Below are 19,310 nucleotides of genomic sequence, written 5' to 3' on the forward strand. Positions count from 1 at the left end.
TTTAGGACTGCTGACCCGCTCAGAGGAGTGCGCTCCTTTCCCCAGTGAGAAAGCCAATTATACATATTTTCTTTATACTGTTAAAGCTTTATTTCTTTGTTACTAACCACATAATCCAAATGAAAGACATTTCCGAAATAAGCCTAAACGTAAAAGCCACCCACTGTATTAATTCTAGAACATTTAAACTTTGTATTCAATTGTAGAAGGCACAGATTTCATTCTTAAAAAAATATTTGAAATGAAATAAAGATTTTTCTAACTGAGAAGTTATTCATCCATAATCTGTAGATAGTCAACACACATTTCAATGTTTTAAAAAAGGAAGAACTCTTTATGATGAATACTTTTTGTATTTCTGTGTAAGTATTCTTTAAATTTACACACCAAATGATACAGCACAGCAACATTTAGTTCAAACAGACTGACTTAAAGTAGAACAAAACTCTATGATAAGATTACCTTCATGTAATGTAGACATTTTCTTGAACGCTGGGAAAAATAAAACATGCCAAACTCTACGGAGAGATCCAAGCTGCTAAAAAGAATAGGAGCCGATATACCCAAGCACTCGGCAAATACCAGAATAACGGCGTCAAGATTTGTTCTGCCACAGGATTTCAACACAGGACATTCAATTATGCTTTATATGACCAAACCACTAATAGCAGGATACACTTCAGCAAATGGACAGCGACTGGTCCATTACAGAAAGCAGGCATGTAATAAATGCCTCCAAAATAGAAAACACTATTCAAAATCCATAAAGGAAAACACACACTCCAATTTATTTAAGATGATGTTTAACCAAAGCAGCATTTCATATATATGCAGAAAATCCAAAAATCGAGAAAATCCAAGAGTGATGAAGGAAGAGAAGATGCCAAATACAAAATGCTAATTAAGCAACAAAAAGATTCAGAAACTTGATCAGTGTTGCTTTAATTCTTGCTTGAAAAGCCTTAAAGGTGAGTTAAATGAAGAGTAAAAAGGCAAATGAATTCTTTTCAGTAAACCTTTTCCTCAGAGCCAGACCATTCTAGGTCAAAGACAGTAAATAAAGACAGGCAGCTTTTAAAAGAATATTAAGAGATATGAATCCTCTTTGATAGCACTTCTGTTATATTTAAGGGGAAGCTGCTCATGCAACTGATTTAACTTCTACCAATACTCTCAAAAAGAAGACAGGACACTCACGTCTTGTTCCCCCTAAAGTCAGAAAGTGCGTTGCGAGCTGTCTGGGCATCTTTCTCCTGCACTTGAGAGAAGGGTGTAGGGAGGGCCAGGCTCTCCGTGGCAGAGAAGGCTGGAGCAGGAGATACACAGGGAGGCTGGGTGAACATGGTCTCCATGAGGGCTGAGAACACAGACGGTGTGGTATCCTCGGCTCCGAGGACAGTGCCTGGCACAGAGGAGGCCTCTCTTAGCTATCTGCTGAAGGAGTAAATCACTGCTTGTCAGTCATGCTTCTCGGGTCTCCTGACGTACTAACTTTTAGAAAAATGACAATGATGCAAATGGTTCTCCCCCAATAGCATTGCATATTAGTTTTGTCTGGTAGAGATGCAAATTATTTTAGTTCTGTAGAAAGGATAACTCCAAAGGTTACGGCTTTATTGCCCTGTAAGGCATTAACCAGTTTTGTACCTAAATTGGGATCTTACTTGAGCATTCTTTCTTTCAACAGTTATAAATATGTCACTCTCTCCAATTCTCTCTGAACCAGGCTAACCATCTGGTTAGCTCCCTAGTTAATGAGTTAAATAGAGATTTGGCACCTGCAGACCTGGCATAACTTTATAGGTCATGTGTTCATTTCTCCTTAAACCACACTTTGTCAGGTGCGGATGTCCCACTGCGACGCTCAAACAGCTCAGCTCCCAGAACCAGTTAAACAGTGGCGTCTGAGACGCAATCACAAGCGGTTACGCCCAGAGATGTGATTTCTCGGCTCCCACAGTAAATCCACAGTGGCAACAGAACTTTGTCTTTTTGACTCTGTTTCTCTGTTTTTTATTTCCAATTCTAAGTTTTTGTTTCTCATTCTAAGCCAAGTTTGGTTCTGATCTGCATTTGGGCAATAAATTACTTGTCGTTAGTAGCAGCAACCAATGAGTCTGTTTTTATGGTCCTGACAGTTGAGTGCTATTTGTTGAGATGATGAGACTCTATCACATGTTGGTTCTATAGGGACCTACTGAATCTAACCAACAGACAAATCTACTCAGTAGGATCTTGGTTCTACAGGGATCTATTCTCTATCGGTGGAGAAACAACAGTGAATGCGTTTGCCAGTCTTTCTGTTTGCCTGCTGGTGTTTCTGTACAAGAATGTGTCCTCGGTCCACTGAGAGAACAGCTTTTTGATGTACAAACCAGTGGGCTTTTGCATTTCTGTGTCTACTTCTGACATACGGCTCAAGTTGTAGAGAAGCTGAAAGCACTCTATGTATCTGAGATGGAGAAAAGCCCTTGTCTCTCACTGTGAGTGTGAAATATTTTCATATCTTCAGAGGGTATTAACAAACAAGATGTAAGTCCCCTAAAGAATTTCCTTCAGATTAGTTTATAGGGACTAATAAACATTATTTAAATCTAATAGTCTCTAAATTCTAATAAACTTTAAATAAAAATTTTAATAGAAAAAGTCTAATAAACTCTATTATTCCTAATAATAGTTTTCCAGAAAATAGTGAAACTAAACTTCTATTACTTTAGATGTGCAGCCTTTTAATTTAAAAAAAAAAACAAAACTTTTCACAGAAACCAATAACTCAGAAGCATTTTTATACAAGAATCCAGATTCACAAAATCAAAGTGATTTGGTCATTTTAATTTAGAAACAGCTGTACTTTCTCCCTGATCTCCTTGGTCTTATTGGTGTGGAGTATAAAACAAATATATGACTATAAAAACATTTATACCAATGTTGCATGATACTCACGTCTACGTGCTATGCATGTAGACACACACACATACATTCGTATATGTAAGAGTACCACACATACTTACACATTAACCTGAGAGTCATCAGCCAGTTCTAAGGCCCAGCACGCTGTGGAACAGCACCGGTGGAACGCTGTATTATCTGCTGCTGTTAACAGTGATCAGACAGCATGCGTCCTCCAACACTCCAAGTGCCAACAGGTCTCAAGGTCACTCTGACCTCTGCAAAATGCCTTCATGCGTTCCCCTGAGCCCCAGAGTCTAGCACGCCCGGATCCTTCACTTGGAATAGAGGTCGGATCTTTCACTTGGAACAGAGGTCGGCTCCCTATCAACCTTGCTGAGGTGTAATTTACATGAAATTAAGTGTTCTCATTCGAAGTACTCAGTTGGAATAGATACATTTTTATAAGTTTAATATGACTATATTTTAGGGACTATTATGTTTGGTGGGAGACAGCATTTGCATTTGTGCAACACCTAAAAAGAAAACAAAGATAACAGAAGACGGCTTGTCTACTAGTTAACATCTCCCAGTCGTGAGTAGTGGCCACAACTCCTTCAGGAAAAAAGAGTACGTGAAATACCGCTGAAGAAAAAATTAGAAAGAAAGCACAATGGAGCCGTTACGAACCTGCAGTTATATTAGTATTTCTAGAATCCCGATTGCCTATCGTTTCACACCCTACATGATGCAAATAGGTCAGAAAAGACTGAACTGAGAAAACAAAAGAAAAATCAGGCATTTATTCAAGACCTGCTTATTGATTTTTTTCAGTTTTTTAGTCACTCTCTTTTTTTTAATGTGAATGACCTCACGCCAAAATTTAGATTTCTAGCCTAGACCTCGACTAGCAATGAGTTTCAGATGATTTTTATTATCTTCTTTTTGCTTGTCACTAATTCTAGAGACCATGTCTTGGAGGAGAAAATACATAAAGGGAATTACTTCTAAAGATAATTTTTACAGAAACAGCGCAGTCGTCACCTGACCTCCCAGCTTTGGGAAGCTCTCCCTGCCTACCTGTCACATTCATCTGTGCGCCTCTTGGAGAGAAAGTGCTTTGTCATTGCAGAATGTAGTCTAATGCCTGGCACGTAGGATATAATTTCAGAGAAGAGCAATAGAGTAAAGCACTTCCTGTAACCACTGAAACATAATCGGAGATGTGGATGCCAGGATGACTTCTCCTGTTGCAATATTAAGGTAGTGGTTAGTTGTTCGCTACACCAAAGAACTCAGCTGGAGAGACTTACACTGACTTCTGGTTTTACTGGGCTCACACTGGATTTTTTTTATTTGCATGCAAATATCCTTCAAATATACTGAAATTCAATTTGGTTTAATGGAACAGGCCAACGTTGATAAGAATCAGACATTCATCTTTTTCCTTCTTGGGATCTTATGTGGAATTTTCCTGAATCAATTACGTTACTTCGTTCCCCAAAGCAATTAAATTAGTAATCAGTTTATTCATCTGTGTGTGTTTATTGTCTGCAGCCCCACGTGGATCCCTATTTCCTCTCTGATGTTCTAGCCCCACAACATCGCACAGTATCTGGCACACGACAGGCTTCCAATAAACAGACGACGAATGTTCAGATCTCAGAATCAACGTAAGAATTGACAAAATTCCAGTGACGGGACAGACTACATATTCCGAAAAACCCTAACCAACCTCATAAAAATGACAGATTAAATTTCTAAAATGTGTTTTTGTGACATGTGACTGCGGCCAGAAACAACCATGAGTCCCCAGTAAGAAGGTACAGGGGCTCTGGGAGCACTGGAAGGTGGCGCTGCCCAGAGGACAGATGCCATGCCTGGTGATGACACCAGAGATGTTGTTTTGTTTTGTTTCCAGGATTCTTTATTCATTCATCAAGGATGTACTGTGTGCCCATCAGGTCCCAGACAGAGTTCTGGGCCCTGGGACAGTGTGGGTGTGGGACAGAAGAGACCCTGCTCTCACGGGGCTCACATTCCAGCCCCTTCCAGATGCCACATCCTGTGGGTCTTATGTCTTGTCCCCAGCTGCATTAAGTAGCAGCCGCTGAGTGCTGTATAGTCTGCTATGCCTGACTAGAATGCAAGTCCAGGAGGCAGGGAATGTCTGTCTGTCTGCAAAAGCTTCATTGCAGTATACTGAGATACAAATGACATTTAAAACCTGCACACATCTTAAAGTGTACAGTCTGAATCCATCACCACAATCAAGATAATGAATAAAACCATCACACCAAAGCTTCCTCGTACCTCTTCTTAACCCTCCTTCCTGCCCTTCCCCTGGCACCCCATTCTCCTCAACTACTAATCTACCCTTTGGCACTACAGGTTGTACCTCCTAGAATTTACATGAACGTAATCATTCAGTCTCTACTTGTTTCATCTAGTGAAGGCCAGGGATTCAACCGGCCCAAGCTTCCACCGGAGGCCAAGCCAGGCAGGAGGAGGAAGCATGGCCACCACCCTCCCAACCTCGGTCCCAGCAAAGAAAGCTGTTCCTCCAAAACGCTGGGAAGAATGGTACAGTAATGACCTGCAGCCTGCACACTCTCACACCTCTGGAGCAGCACCACAGCCGTCCAGAGCCTGCATACTATCTGCACACACTTACACTTCTGCAGCAGCACCACGGCTTCCAGAGCTTCCACACTATCTGCACACACTCACACTTCTGCAGCAGCACCACGGCCTTCCAGAGCCTGCACACTATCTGCACACACTCACACTTCTGCAGCAGCACCACGGCCTTCCAGAGCCTGCACACTATCTGCACACAATCACACTTCCGCAGCAGCACCACGCCCTTCCAGAGCTTCCACACTATCTGCACACACTCACACGTCTGCAGCAGCACCACGGCCTTCCAGAGCCTGCACATAATCTGCACACTCTCACACTTCTGCAGCAGCACCACGGCCTTCCAGAGCCTCCACACTATCTGCACACTCACACTTCTGCAGCAGCACCACGGCCTTCCAGGGCTTCCACACTATCTGCACACACTCACACGTCTGCAGCAGAACCACGGCCTTCCAGAGCCTCCACACTATCTGCACACACACACACACACACGTCTGCAGCAGCACCACGGCCTCCAGAGCTTACACACTATCTGCACACTCTCACACGTCCGCAGCAGCACCATGGCCTTCCAGGGCCTCCACACTATCTGCACACACTCACACGTCTGCAGCAGAACCACGGCCTCCAGAGCTTACACATGATCTGTGTTTAGCATCAGTTGCCAAAAACAGACCACAGAATCCTGAAGGCCCAGTCATGCTACTTTGTATCTTTACTCTGAATCTCCAATTAGGAAAGGGACTCAAAGAAGGTGGCAGCCAGGTGAAAACAGATGGCCCTATAACATGGTCAGCAGCCCTGTTCCTTTCCCTGTCCAAGAACCTTCCTCAGCCTCCCAAGGGGGCGCCCCATGTCCACATCTGTAAACAAAGTTCTGCCAAGCGTTCAACTCAGTTCCAGCTTTTTATTTTCTTTAACAAGGTGAAACCTACAATGAAGTTAAAAACCAAAAGACCAAGATCTTGATCACGGAAGACAGCCGGGGTTATCTCCTGGCCTTGGCCTTGGCTTAAAGCAGAAGAAAAGGTGTTCCCGGAGAGTTCCTTCCAAGCTCAGATTCACCAGGTTGAGAGCTGAACGCGCTCACTGCGGCTCAAAAATTCCCCTAATATCCGGCCAACACAAAGAGAGAGCCGACACTGTTTCAGTGATGTTAGACGGAACAGATGTGAAGGCGTCCCCAGAGAATGCCACATATTAATAAAGGATCAATGCCCGAGGAAGATATAAGAATTTTAAACTTGTGGACACCTAATAAATTAACTTAAAAAAATGTAAAATAGAAACTGAAAAACTACATTAATTTTACCATCAAAATGGGAGACTTTTAGGTTACCCTGACAAAAAAAGGATCAGTTAGTACAAAGAATATCTGAATAACTCAATTAATTAGTTTTCCCTAATGACTTGGTATAAAAACCTACACCATCTATCACTAGATAATAGCTATCTTAAATCACAAATATACATTTACAATAACTGACAATGTGCTAGGCCATAAAAAAGTCTCAACTAACGTAAAAGAATATTACAAAAACCAGAATCTCTGATTATAACTGAAGTATGTTAGAAAACAGTAATAAGTTTTTAAAAAATATTAATATAGAAATTTAAATTTACATTTCTAAATAAACTTGGGTAAAAAAGAAACCATATTATGGGGAGCTAAAAAAAAAATTAGTACCAAACAACAGAAATTCAACCTACAATCCTGAGACACAGGTAAAGCGGGACTTAGAAGGAAATGTATGGTCTTAAATGATTATTTTTGAAAAGAAGAATGGCTAAAAATCAATAAACCCTACAAATAGCTAAAGATTACTAGGGGGAAACAGGAGAATAAACCCAAAGAAAGAAGCTAAGTGACATAAAGATGAGACAAAACTAAGTCAGCAGAACCAAGACACATAGAGGAGACTAACAGAGTTCAAAAGATAATTCTTCAAAAAGACGAGTTAAATGGGAAATTACATTCAAGATTAATTAAGAAAAAGAAAAATTAAAATAATAAAGTAGATTCAGAATGAAAAACAACTACTCTGGCTGGAGCAGAGATAACACGAGTGAAGAGAACACACAAATAACTTTACGCCAATAAACATGAAAAACTAGACGACGTCAACACTCCTAGAAAAGAGCCAGCAACCGAAACTGACTCTGGGAGAAGCAGGAAATCTGAACAGTTCACTAACTGTCAAAGAACTGACTCAGGGTTTTAGACTTTTCCCATATAGGAAACACGGGCCCACGACGGCTTCCCAGGTGAGCGACCAAACATTTAATGAACAGCTAATCACCATCCTACTCAAACGCTCAGAGAACTCAAGAGAAGAAGCACTACTTCTCGTCAGTGCGGGAGCCTCGGATAACCAAAGCCAGAGACAACAGCACACGACAGAAAAGTCCTGGGCCAGCCTCACTGCTGACCACAGAGGCAAACATCCCCAAAGCAATGACACCAGCCACGGGCAAAAGAGATCACGACCAAATTAAGTCTAATTCAAGACTGGCTCAAATTACAAAATCTGTTAATGTAATTTACCACATTAAGGGATTCAAGGAGAAAAAAAATTTGTACTCACCCACATTATTTCAGTGAATGTAGATAATACATTTGATAAAATTCAATGGCCCATGCCATTCACGATAAAAACTCTTAGCAAAATAAGAATGAAAGGGCATACCTCTTTAACCCGAAGGATTATCTACAAACACCCCCCAGCACACATCAGATTCAATGGTGAAATAATAAAAGCAATTTCTTAACTATCAGAAGGAAAAGGCCGAAAAGTCATCTCTACTGAGAAAACCTTCCTTGCCGTCCATCAGAAGTAACCACCCACTCCTGTCTCCCCACCTCTGTTCTAGCAGAATTAGTTGATCTAAAATTTATCTTAGGATATGGTGTCAGGAGGGGTGACTTTCATTTTTTCCCGGAAGGATGACCAGTTGTCCCCTGTTGAAACCGGGCCCTCTTGCGCCAGATGGCTTGCAGCAGGCCCTGTGTCCCAGCTCGCTGTCAGGTGTCTGTCTGAGCGCTCTCTGGGCCGTGTGTCTGTCCCAGCACAGACGCTGCACAGCTAGATGTGGAGGCCTCATAAGGAACCTTGTTGCAACGTGTCTTGCCTATTTGTGTCCTTTTTCTTTTTCATATAAATTTTAGAATTAGCTTGTCAAATTCCACCAAAAAACCTCTTTGGGGATTTTGATTGGAATTGTGTCGAATCTAAGATTAATCTAGAAAAAATTTACCTTTTTATGATATTGAGCCTTCTTAACCGTTAACATGGTATACCTTTTATACACCGTTTTAGGATTTATTAGTCTTTTATTTCTTTCAATTTTCATAATTTTCTTGAAAAAAGTACTATAAATCTTTGGTTTACTTTATTCCTAGATATTCTTATATTTTGTGTTGCTTTTAAATATTTTTAAATTGCATTTTCTTGTGTTGCTAGGGTGTAGACATAAAATTGACTTTTATATATTTATTTGACATCTTGTAACATTATTCTCTTAGTCTTTTATAAAATAATCCAATCCAGAACACTGGGAAAATCAAAACACTAAAATAAAAAAATTAAATCTTTCATAAACCTGCCACCTGAAGATAACCTTATTGAATATTTCATGCAGAACTTTCTAACGTCTTCATGTATGTGATCCCTAAATATGTAAAGAGTATTTTTAATAAGAACATGAATCTCAAATTCTAATACTATATATGTCAATCTTTATTTCTGGATTTTCTATATAAGTACTAATACCCACTTCGGATAAAGGCAGTTTTGCTTTTTCCTCTCCAATCGTTCTTTTTCCTGTTTCATTATATCTGCTAAGACCTCCACCATGTTTGATAGAAGTAATGACAGGAATAAATGAGAAGGAGGACGAAAAGCAAGAGCCATGTGGGAATGGACTTCGAGGATGAGAGAACAGAAAGATCAAAGTCTCAGAGACTCCCACGTGTGAGGGGCGTTTCTGGGAATAGAGAGACATCCAGCCGTCTGAAGAGAGAGAGGACGGCCATGGCTGACCGGCACTTCGCAACATTTCACACCTGCGCTTCACTGCGTTCCTGGCCTTCATCCCGGCCAGAATCAGCCGTGTTCACATAAAGGAAATACGATAAATATAGTAGCTCTACCCTGACACTCTTAGTAACACAGCTTAGATGTGCAAAAGAAACTAAACACACTTTTGAAAAGCTTCAGAGGTTCAAGTTACCTTTTCTTTTTTTTCTTGAGTGTCTTCATCCTGGTTATTAGCGATTTTGTTGGCCTTGTTATGGACACTAGGAATGACCTACCACCCCAAAAGGGGCGGGGGGAGGAGGAAAACATTTAAATGTCACGATCATTACATTTCTCAATGTATTTTTTTAAACAGTTAAAATTTTACTTAACTAACTCTCTGACTTCATCTAAATAGTAAAGACATGAAGTACAACTCCAGGAACAACACAACTTGGAAAATCTGGCAAGCTATACAACTTGAAATACTGCGTGTGTGCACGCACACGTGTGTGTGTGTGTGGACCATCAAGGGGCAACAAAGTCACAAGCTTATGTGTGCGTAGATCCAGAAAGTGAAGATGAACACGACTACAAAGAAGGTCACAGTGAGGATCGTCACCCAAACATCTCATTTTGCAAAATCTAGTTTTAGGAGTGACCTAATTCCTAGAATGTGGGATGCCCCATTATTTGACAGACTTACCTTATTCTTCACTGCTCCGGCACGTTATCTAGCACACTGCGCACGCTCAGTGAATAGCTCACACTCACTGCTAGCATCTGGATGAACTGTGTGCTGTGACACCACGGAGGAGAGCTCAGCGGGAGCTGGGACTCAGTGTTAGCATCACCATCCCCCTGCTGCTCGAGAGAGCCTCACACAGCTGCCTCAGTAAACGTTTATACATGAGTGAAGCAGTTCAATTCCATAGAAATAATTTTAATTCTGAATGGTGCCAACAGCAGACTTTTGACTCATTTCTTTTTGTACAACCGCCGATGAAACATCTTAAGAAAATGTAAAATTTTTACTGATTTTTTAAGGATCTTCAAATAGTTAAGACAAATAATCTTGGCATAAAATGTGATGAGAGACATGAAGATTAAAAGAAAAAACAAATTTCATTTCTCAGAACATTAAAAGAACCGCCTGCCCAGAGAAAATTTAAAAAACAAAACCAAAATATGCTTCTCTCTAAATGATATTTAAGATTAATTTTTTTCACTTTTAATAGAAACTCTAAAGAATGAAATTAATTTTGGACTAAATGAGAAAGTCTCAGAAATGCTTCATTTAAGTAAAACAATAGCAATCATACAACAACATATATTCACTGCTTCCCATGTGAACTTGATATTTACTTCTCTATCTAATACACACGACAACCTAAGGCAGGGTTCAAAAATGGTTGGGTCTATAGGCATGTGTTTCTTACCCTGAAGAATCTTAAAATAAAACAAAACACTGCCTCTCTCACAAGTCGGAATATCTTCCTCCATTGGACCTGCTTTCTCCCAGAGAAAAACCAGCTGACGCTGAGGAGCAGAAGCTCTGGGTTGCGACAAAATGTCAGTTGCCATTCATACGGTTACACTGTTTGTTTTTCGAATAGCAGAGAAATATATTTCCATACACATAGTGTTAGCAAAATTTGGAAGACAAAAGGCTCACCAGGAAGACTGCATCTTCTTTGTGAAAGTGAAAAATAGATTTGTATATGATTAATATGCAAAATGTACATGTGTCAAGAAAAATTAGATGTGATTATGAAACAATGATAGTAGGGAAGGAAAAATGAAACACAGAAAAAAGAAACACATGATAATAAATTTAGTGAACTGAAGGGATGACCCCAATTCCAAAAGGGTTTGTTTTTGAATATGAAAAAAAATGTGACGCTACTGTGAAATGTAGTTATACTATTAAGTGGAAAAAATTACCTTGGCCTAGAAACTACAGAGGAGTCAGTATAAATCATGGGTTCTGCTCTCAGATAAGCATCTGGCAAGGAAGTCTAAGTGGATACACACATTTCGTTCTAGCATGCTGAAAACATTTGAGAAATTCAGGAGAAAAAGCTTAAAAAGGTAACGTATTGGCGGTATTCCTAAAGCATCTGTTAAAAGCACAAACGTAAAAAAAATAAAATACAAATCAAAGAAAAAAGTACCAATATAAACACCACCACTCAATTCATGGTGTTGATGAGAACTTCCATGCGACCAGAGGCACGTTCAGACATAGGGCCTTTGATGGGCCCGACATTAGGAAATGACTTCTTCCGGGGTTCAGAGGAATGTCTCAAAGTTTAATGTAAACTGGTAAAACGATCAAGCATCTGGCTATGTTTTCTATTCCTGTGATGATCAATACCACTTGCGACAATAAGTGAGCTGAAGAGAGCACCATTTTGCAAAGATATGAAACCAGATTCCTTTCATGGTCTCATTCAACAGGAATCACTTTGTGCTAAAAAATGGAACAAGCACGGTCAGAGCAACCGACGCCATCACCTGATGTGCCCTCGGCGGGGCCCACAGACAGCTCGGTGCTCCACGGAGCCGATGCACAGCATGGCAGCCTCTCAGGCCACACGGGGACGGTGACTTGGACGTGGCATGACGCTGAGACTTTCCTGGTCTCAACAGTTGAAAGAAACTGCACTCTAGGTCATCCAAGTGGAAATTTCCAGCTCAGCTCACCTGCAAAGGCTGGTCTGAAAGCTTGGCCTTTTTGCTGGACTTTATAATCCACTTAAACGCTTTGAGTGTTTTTAGGCAGGGCATTCACAAGTGGCCACATAAATGTATACTTTGATTGTCTCATTCTAGCTCAAAACTGTTTCTTCGGAAGTATCATTTGGCAAGGAAGAATCTGGCCAATTTTCCTACTGAACTCAGTTTCCAGTGATGGCCTCAATTACTTCCTCAATGTAATAAGAGTTAAAAAGTGAATTCCAAAATATCTTGAATTTCAAATCGCATGAAAATGAGAAGACTTCATTCAGGTCACCTCTCTCAATTAGTCTGGATGGTGTAAGCACAGTGCCAAGACTGCTGGGGACTGTGCTGCAACACCATGCACCACAGCAGCCACTCTAACGGGGTGAGGCCACAGCCTGCTGGGTGCAGGCAGCCTAGGAGGCAGTGGGAATATCACGTCCAGGCCCCGCCCTCAGGGCAGCCAAGCCCCTATCTGCCTGGTTTGCCATATGAATACTATTTTCTACGTGCCTCGACATACAGAAGGTTGAAAAGCACTGCATTACTATATTAAAAAGCCAATTTTTCTTAAATATGCAGTTTTTCTACTGTTCAAAAGTACCTATGTTTTGAACGGCTGTCTTCCATCATAAAGTAAAGAAAAATAAACATTTCAGCTTCCAGTTACAGGGCTGAAGGGTGCTATTTCTGCTGCACATTGCAATATAAAAGCCATATCCTGCTGCTGACATCTGCATGTCAGAGTTCTAATTCCACACCAAAAGGGTAATTTATTACAGAAAGAAATTTCATGATTAGATATTGCTATCTACTACAACATGTTTGTGTTTTCGCATGCTTTAACAAATATACAGAATGTGTGAGAGTACTTCTAGGATGTTTTTATACCTGACCCTCTTTATGTTCAACATATTTGTAAACAAAGTAACTGGCTCAGAAAAGTTAAGTAAGTTGCCTCCAAAGTAGCAAAGCTGGTAATCAGGGACTCAGGAATGGAGAGCAGGTCTGCTTGACCCCACAGCCTGTGAGCTAAACCAATGCACACAGGAACTACTCAGATTTGACCAGGAGCTCAAAATCAGAGAAAAAAGGGGAAACTGAAGTTCATAACTAAATTTTTATGAAGCTAATGCTTTTTCTAGGCAATAGGAGAGTAACAGTGAAAATACGTGGAAAAGTACTTGGAGGTAAAAGCTTGGCCCACAGATATAGAGGATATTTTTAACCTTTTTGAAAACAGGAATAAAAGCTTACTCTTGGAGTGGGTGACAGGCTCTGCACAACGAACACCACCGGGTTTCCTGCATTCTGAATGGCCTCAACTGCTTCTCTGTGTGAGGCGTTCTGCAGATCTACTCCAGACACCTAAAGCACAGAAGGAATTTATTTCAATTAGAAAGCCGGAGATACTGTGGAGAGGTCAATTCAAAGGTCACGTGTATTATCTATGCACATATATGAGAACAGCCAGGGTCCAACGAGTCAGAACAAAGCCAGAAAACAGTAAGATTGGCCCATAAAAAGCTTTCTCTTTTAGGAAGGTATGTTTAAGGAAAATAATGCTTCACCTTCAAGAAAAGCAGGTAAGACAAAGATCTTAATAACAACGGCCCCGGCTAAATATAATTATCCAAAAGGCAGCTCAGTCAGTACCAGAACCTTAAGAAGCTTCTGAGCTTGTAATGTCACCTCTGCCCCTAATTGAGCACCTAATGCTGAGTGGGGGCAGGGAGTCACCGGGGGTCGCTCATGTGTCAAGCAAATTGCCCATTATCACAACTGAGCAGTTTAACATTTCTCAAATTATGTTAAAAAAAGAAGTATGGAAACATCCATAAGATCTTTTACTAAAAGTCTTCTGTGTTCAATAAACGTAAGTATAAACAGCTCCTACTATTCAAATCTCAGAGAACCTGACTTGTGAACACGCCCATTATCTCTAAGAGCATTCTGTATTCACCAAGCATACTTAACAGAACCAACTTCTCAAACTGATAACATAACAAAGCCTTGGTCAATGCTGGGGTGGCTTATGGTCAGTGCACAGCGACAATTTGTGAATACTATTTTGCCATAAAGAAACAAAAGAAATAGGAATGCAGGTGGAGAGGGATGCGGCATCAAGGCTGGTGTCTGTTTTTCAGATGGGAGATGTTACAGCAGTAATGATGTCGCGGAGAGGAAAATGGACGAGAGAGAGAGAAGGGACAACTGGAGGAGCAAACCCTCAGATGGGGAAGAGGGAAGGACTTCGACCACACGGGTCAGAGACCGGCTTTAGGCAGAAGTTCATTTGCTGTTACAGACACAGTCAGAACAAAGATCTAGTACACAGTGGGAGCAAGGGGCTTCTGTTTCATCAATGAAACAAGAAAAAGGACCATAAACTGCGATTAAGACTGAGGAAGAAGGTGCAGGGGGTTTGAAATAGTTACCTACGGAAGTAGGAGGAGGCATTCCAGAACTGCAGGGCAGAAGCAGAGACCCACCTGAGGCGTGGTCACGAACTCAAAAGGAGACTAGAGAGCATGGCTGGTTATCTTCTCCAGTCGCGCCAGAGCCCTGACATAAGCAGAGCTGCATTTCACCAGGATGTGGTTCTCCCAGAGAAGGTCAGTGAAGGAAAGAGGCTCAGAGGAGTGGGGAGTGCATGCAAGGGAGTGACCAGTCACTGATGTGAGCAGAGTGCGGACAGAGGGCAGAGCAGCGGGGGCCCCATGGGAGGCGGCGGGAGCGTGTGGTGGGAGAGGGCTAAGGCAGGGCCTCTGCGGGAGACAGAGTGGAGTCAGGGAGGGGCCACAGCCCATCGGGCAGAGTCCACCGGGCCGGGGTAAGAACCTCGGCCTTTATCCTAACAGACGTCACTGGAAATTTTAACGCTCCATAAGAGCTCTCTTCCCATCTGAGCTGAGGAAAGAGGTGCAGGACAGTAAATGAATAAAACATAGAAAAACTTTAAAGTGAAGCTTAAAAGCTGTCACAACAGTTTGACGAAGCTTCTTATGAAAAAACCTAATCCTCACAACATTCAACAAGAGAAGTAGAGACCAGATGAGAAGGACTGCATGTTCCAGGAATAATCGCCTTTGTCTCCGCAGTGCAGCACTCCACAGTGTGCACCGGGGACCACTGAGGTCCAGAAGTCAGGCAAAATGGACTTCCGTCACAGTACGATGGGAAAATAAATAGTCTTAGTGTTTCTCAGCTTTAAAATTACAACCCAAAGTGTGGCCAGAAGACCCATTTTAAAAAATTAAACTCTAACTTTGTATTTAAAAAATTCTCCTTAATATGGACCTAAATCCTTCATGCAATTGTTTTAAGACAAAGAGAAATGATTGTTAAGCTTTACTTAAAAACAGAACAAGTAATACTTTCCACAGGAATAAAGTAAACAAATGACTCTACATATTAAAGCGTAATATTTCAAGTCTGCTGTGAGTTTGAAAAAATATAAATTATTACATCTGAGACAAAACAGTGGGTTCTTAACAGTAGACATGAAAGTGACGGTGTGGAAGCGAGAGAATGTTTTCTATTCAACTGATGGCAGAAAAAGTTGAGGGAAAAAAAACCCTGAAATTTAAAAAAACAGAACCATGAACAATCTGATTAGAAAACGGGCAGAAGACACACACAAACTTCTCAGAGCAGAGGACCAGGCAGACAGGAGAGTCCTTCCTCATCGGCCACGAGGGAAACAGACACTGAAATGACAGCGAGAGATGGCTGCGTGCCATCAGAACCGCTGAAAGGAAACGGTGACAACACCAGATGCTGGTGGAGAAACTGGATCATCCGTACGCGGCTGGTGGGAGTGGAAAAGGGAGCAGACACTGAGGAAGAGAGTCCGATGGTGGCTTTCAAAGCTACAGTGGACTCAGCACAGCGCGGTCACTGCACTCCTGGGCTTTCACCCCGAGAAACGGACACAGACTTCACCCAGGAACTTGTGTGCAGATGTTTACAGGGCCTTCAATCTCAACAGCCAGGAGGTGGAACGTGCACAGATGTCTTTCAGTGGCTGAACGGTTGGCTCCATGGAATACTACTCAGCCACAAAAAGGAGTGAACTGGTGCTAGACACAAATGAATGAACTTACACGCAATTATGCTGAATGAAAAAAGCCAATCTCGAAAAGACACATACTGCATAATTTGCGACAAATTATGTGTCACAGCGATGTGACAATTGTGAAATCACATAATTATAGACGTGGAGAAACAGACGACTGCCTGCCAGAGGTTAGGGCTGTGGGGAGGGAAGGCAGTGGCTGTAGAGAGGGGACACAGGAGCCGTGCGGGGACAACACAGCCCAGTGTCCTGATTGGGGTGCTGGGCGTGCAGGGTGCACAGATGACACTGGAGCTACACACACGCACACAGTGAGTGTGCGCACAACTGGAGAGACCTGAACGCGGGCTGTGCACTGTGCCCACGTGGGGATGTTGGCTTTGCTGTTGTGCTATAGCTGTGCAAGAGGGGAACACGGGGAGCAGACGGAGGGCCACGGGACTCTGGGCATTTATTTGAGATTTCCTATCACTCTATAATTACTTCAAAATAGAAAGTTAAGGGCAAAAAGATAAAAGAAAATACAAAACACACATTTAAACTTAAGGTCAGATATATCAGTAACCAAAATAAAAACAATTAACGTCACTTATTTACTAGGTGAAGATTATCAATTTAGATTTTAAAAACCAAACTCCAATTATATGTTGCTACAAAAGTAAAACCAACTCAAATTCACAACTAAGGGTCAAAATGAAGAAATGGAAACAACCTGCCCTGGAAACGCTTAATAATGGAAACCACACGTGCCCCTGCGGCCAGAGCGACCCTAGCAGAGAACTCGCGCTCCCCTCCTCCTGGTCCCACCGCACCGGTGTCAGGACCATGCAGCTCCTCAGGGCGCGGCTCCGTCCCCTCAGTCCTCCTCTCAGTCCTCTCTTGTCCACTCCACCCACCGGAGCAGCGCTGACCTCCTTCTGTTCCCCTCACACATCCAGGCAAGCCGGGCCTCAGACCTTTCACTCAGGTCTGTCTGCCCGAGCCTCTTCCCCCTACAACCTCCGGCTGGCTCTCACTTCCTGCTTGTCCCAATATCATCTTCCTTAACAAATCCATTAATTGCAACTGCCACCTTCACCACCCGTCTTCCTTATTCTCCTCCCTGTTATTTTTCTCCATAGCTACCCGCTACAATCTGACATTCTACATGTGACTATATTGTGTGTTGTCCTTCTCCCCCACTATCATGATTTTTGGTCATTTTCCTCATGGACACATCCCCAGTATGTTTAAAATGTTTGTCTTTTTTAAATTTCTTAAACACAAATATAATCTAAAACATGCATATACAGAGCAGTTTTATGCAATTCTTTGATTTAATCCTCACTATGAAGCAAAGGGTTTTAAATTCTCATTTCCATTTTATTTGGAAACTGAGAATAAGGTGGGCTTAATAATCTGTCCAAGAACAAACAGAAAATAAACAGGACAGTCTCGACTTCACCCCATGACCTCCAGAGCTCCTGTTCCTCTCTCGGAGCTAAAACACCACAGCTGACGTTTAGCATCATAAAGCACGAATCCCGAACAAGCAGATTCTGGACTGAAGATATTCAATATGGCGTCATCCAATAAGCCCAATGCAAGGAAATGCATCAGATTCGGACCTCAAGACATTCTCAGTGCCTTGACGGGCCCTTAGAACTCCTCTCGGCAAAGCCTACGGCATGTGAAGACGGATTCCCCCAGGCCCCACTGGAGTCTTTGACTGCCAGGGTCCACTCTGGGAGGACGAGCACGGCTGTCCCACTGACACAAACTTAAAAACGTTAGAGCTTGTTAAGACCGGGAGAAGCACGAGGCCTGCCACGTCTCACTCTGTTAAATCGTGAAACCGCTTTTTTCAGTCAGCTGAGGCTTTTCGTTGTATCGTTTTATATGCGACCACCCCAACTCTAGAACCTCACAACATCTGCAAACAACACACAAACCAAGGCACCAAATAAAACACCCACTGCCCACACATACACCCCAACAACACAGAAAGGACTTCGGGCTAAATGATTATTTTACTGTCTTACAGCACGTTTCAAACAGAAACAGAATTTTAACATCATTTACCTCTAGTATTTTATCTCCAGTTTTAAGAGCATTTGTTTTTCCTGCTGGACTGTCTTCTAAAACTTGCTTGATAAATATCCCTTTAAGCTCCTCTCCATTCTTCAGGCGTTTTATCACAGTTTGTCCACCCACAATGCTAATACCAAGAGACACGTTGGGTTCTCTAAAAATCTCAACACTGTAAAAAGAAAAAACAAAATTCACTCATGAACGAGTTAATTTAATTTGTTGGACTGTCATTGTAAGTGTTCAATTTGTACCATATCCTTGTGACCCATTTTATATAAATATATTTTCTAAATATACTTTTATAAATGTTACAAAAATTGTACCCAGTTCAAAAATTATATTATCAAAAATTCACGACATATGTAAAAGTTTAAATTCTGAACAAGGCAGACTGCTAAGTCAGTAAATACAACTCTTAATATTAAGGGATTTAGCACGGCCTCACGTCCCAGCTCCTACCACCACACTCGACCTGTTGCGAGTCCTCTTCATCTACAGCCGTAACATCAGCGAAGAATCGATTAAGGAAACAATAAATGAGTGAAAAATCAAGAAAGTCACACACATCATTTTGGCAAAAAGCACAGACTCAGAATGGAATGAATTTGCCACTGGGAGGCCGGCTGCCCACACTGCTTCCCCAGTCTGCTGGTCCGCCTGTGGTTCTCCAGGCGGAGGGAAGACTTTATCTGCTCCTAATGCTGGAAGGTTTTCTTTTCTTCCTTCCTCCACATTGTTTTAAAAAAGAAAGTATGGAACGAAAATTGCCCCTCAAAATATGAAGAACTTTGCTCGAACTGCACAGATGTGGCCAATAATTAACTCAAATTAAAAAAGTAGCTCACAAAACAGCTCCCAAGAGTTTTTAAGACAAAACTCAGGAGTGTAAG

General features: G+C 41.8%; 1 protein-coding gene across 11 annotated transcripts in view; it reads right to left on the reverse strand.

The window, feature by feature from the left end:
- The window catches only part of PATJ (PATJ crumbs cell polarity complex component), a 302,489-nt gene that overhangs the window by 178,365 nt on the left and 104,814 nt on the right, over positions 1-19,310 (reverse strand). For all 11 annotated transcript variants that reach the window (XR_011438912.1, XR_011438911.1, XR_011438913.1 and 8 more), the window contains 3 exons: positions 18,412-18,589; positions 13,530-13,640; positions 9,763-9,840 (listed from right to left, as the gene is read on the reverse strand). Coding sequence is in view for 8 of the 11 variants with exons in the window: in XM_070267562.1 (XP_070123663.1) it covers positions 9,763-9,840; positions 13,530-13,640; positions 18,412-18,589 (367 nt within the window). In the remaining 3 variants the exon portion in view is untranslated. The remainder of the gene's footprint in view (positions 1-9,762; positions 9,841-13,529; positions 13,641-18,411; positions 18,590-19,310) is intronic.

The sequence above is a fragment of the Equus caballus genome, chromosome 5 (genome assembly GCF_041296265.1).
Source record: "Equus caballus isolate H_3958 breed thoroughbred chromosome 5, TB-T2T, whole genome shotgun sequence".
NCBI classification, from domain to species: Eukaryota; Metazoa; Chordata; class Mammalia; order Perissodactyla; family Equidae; genus Equus; species Equus caballus.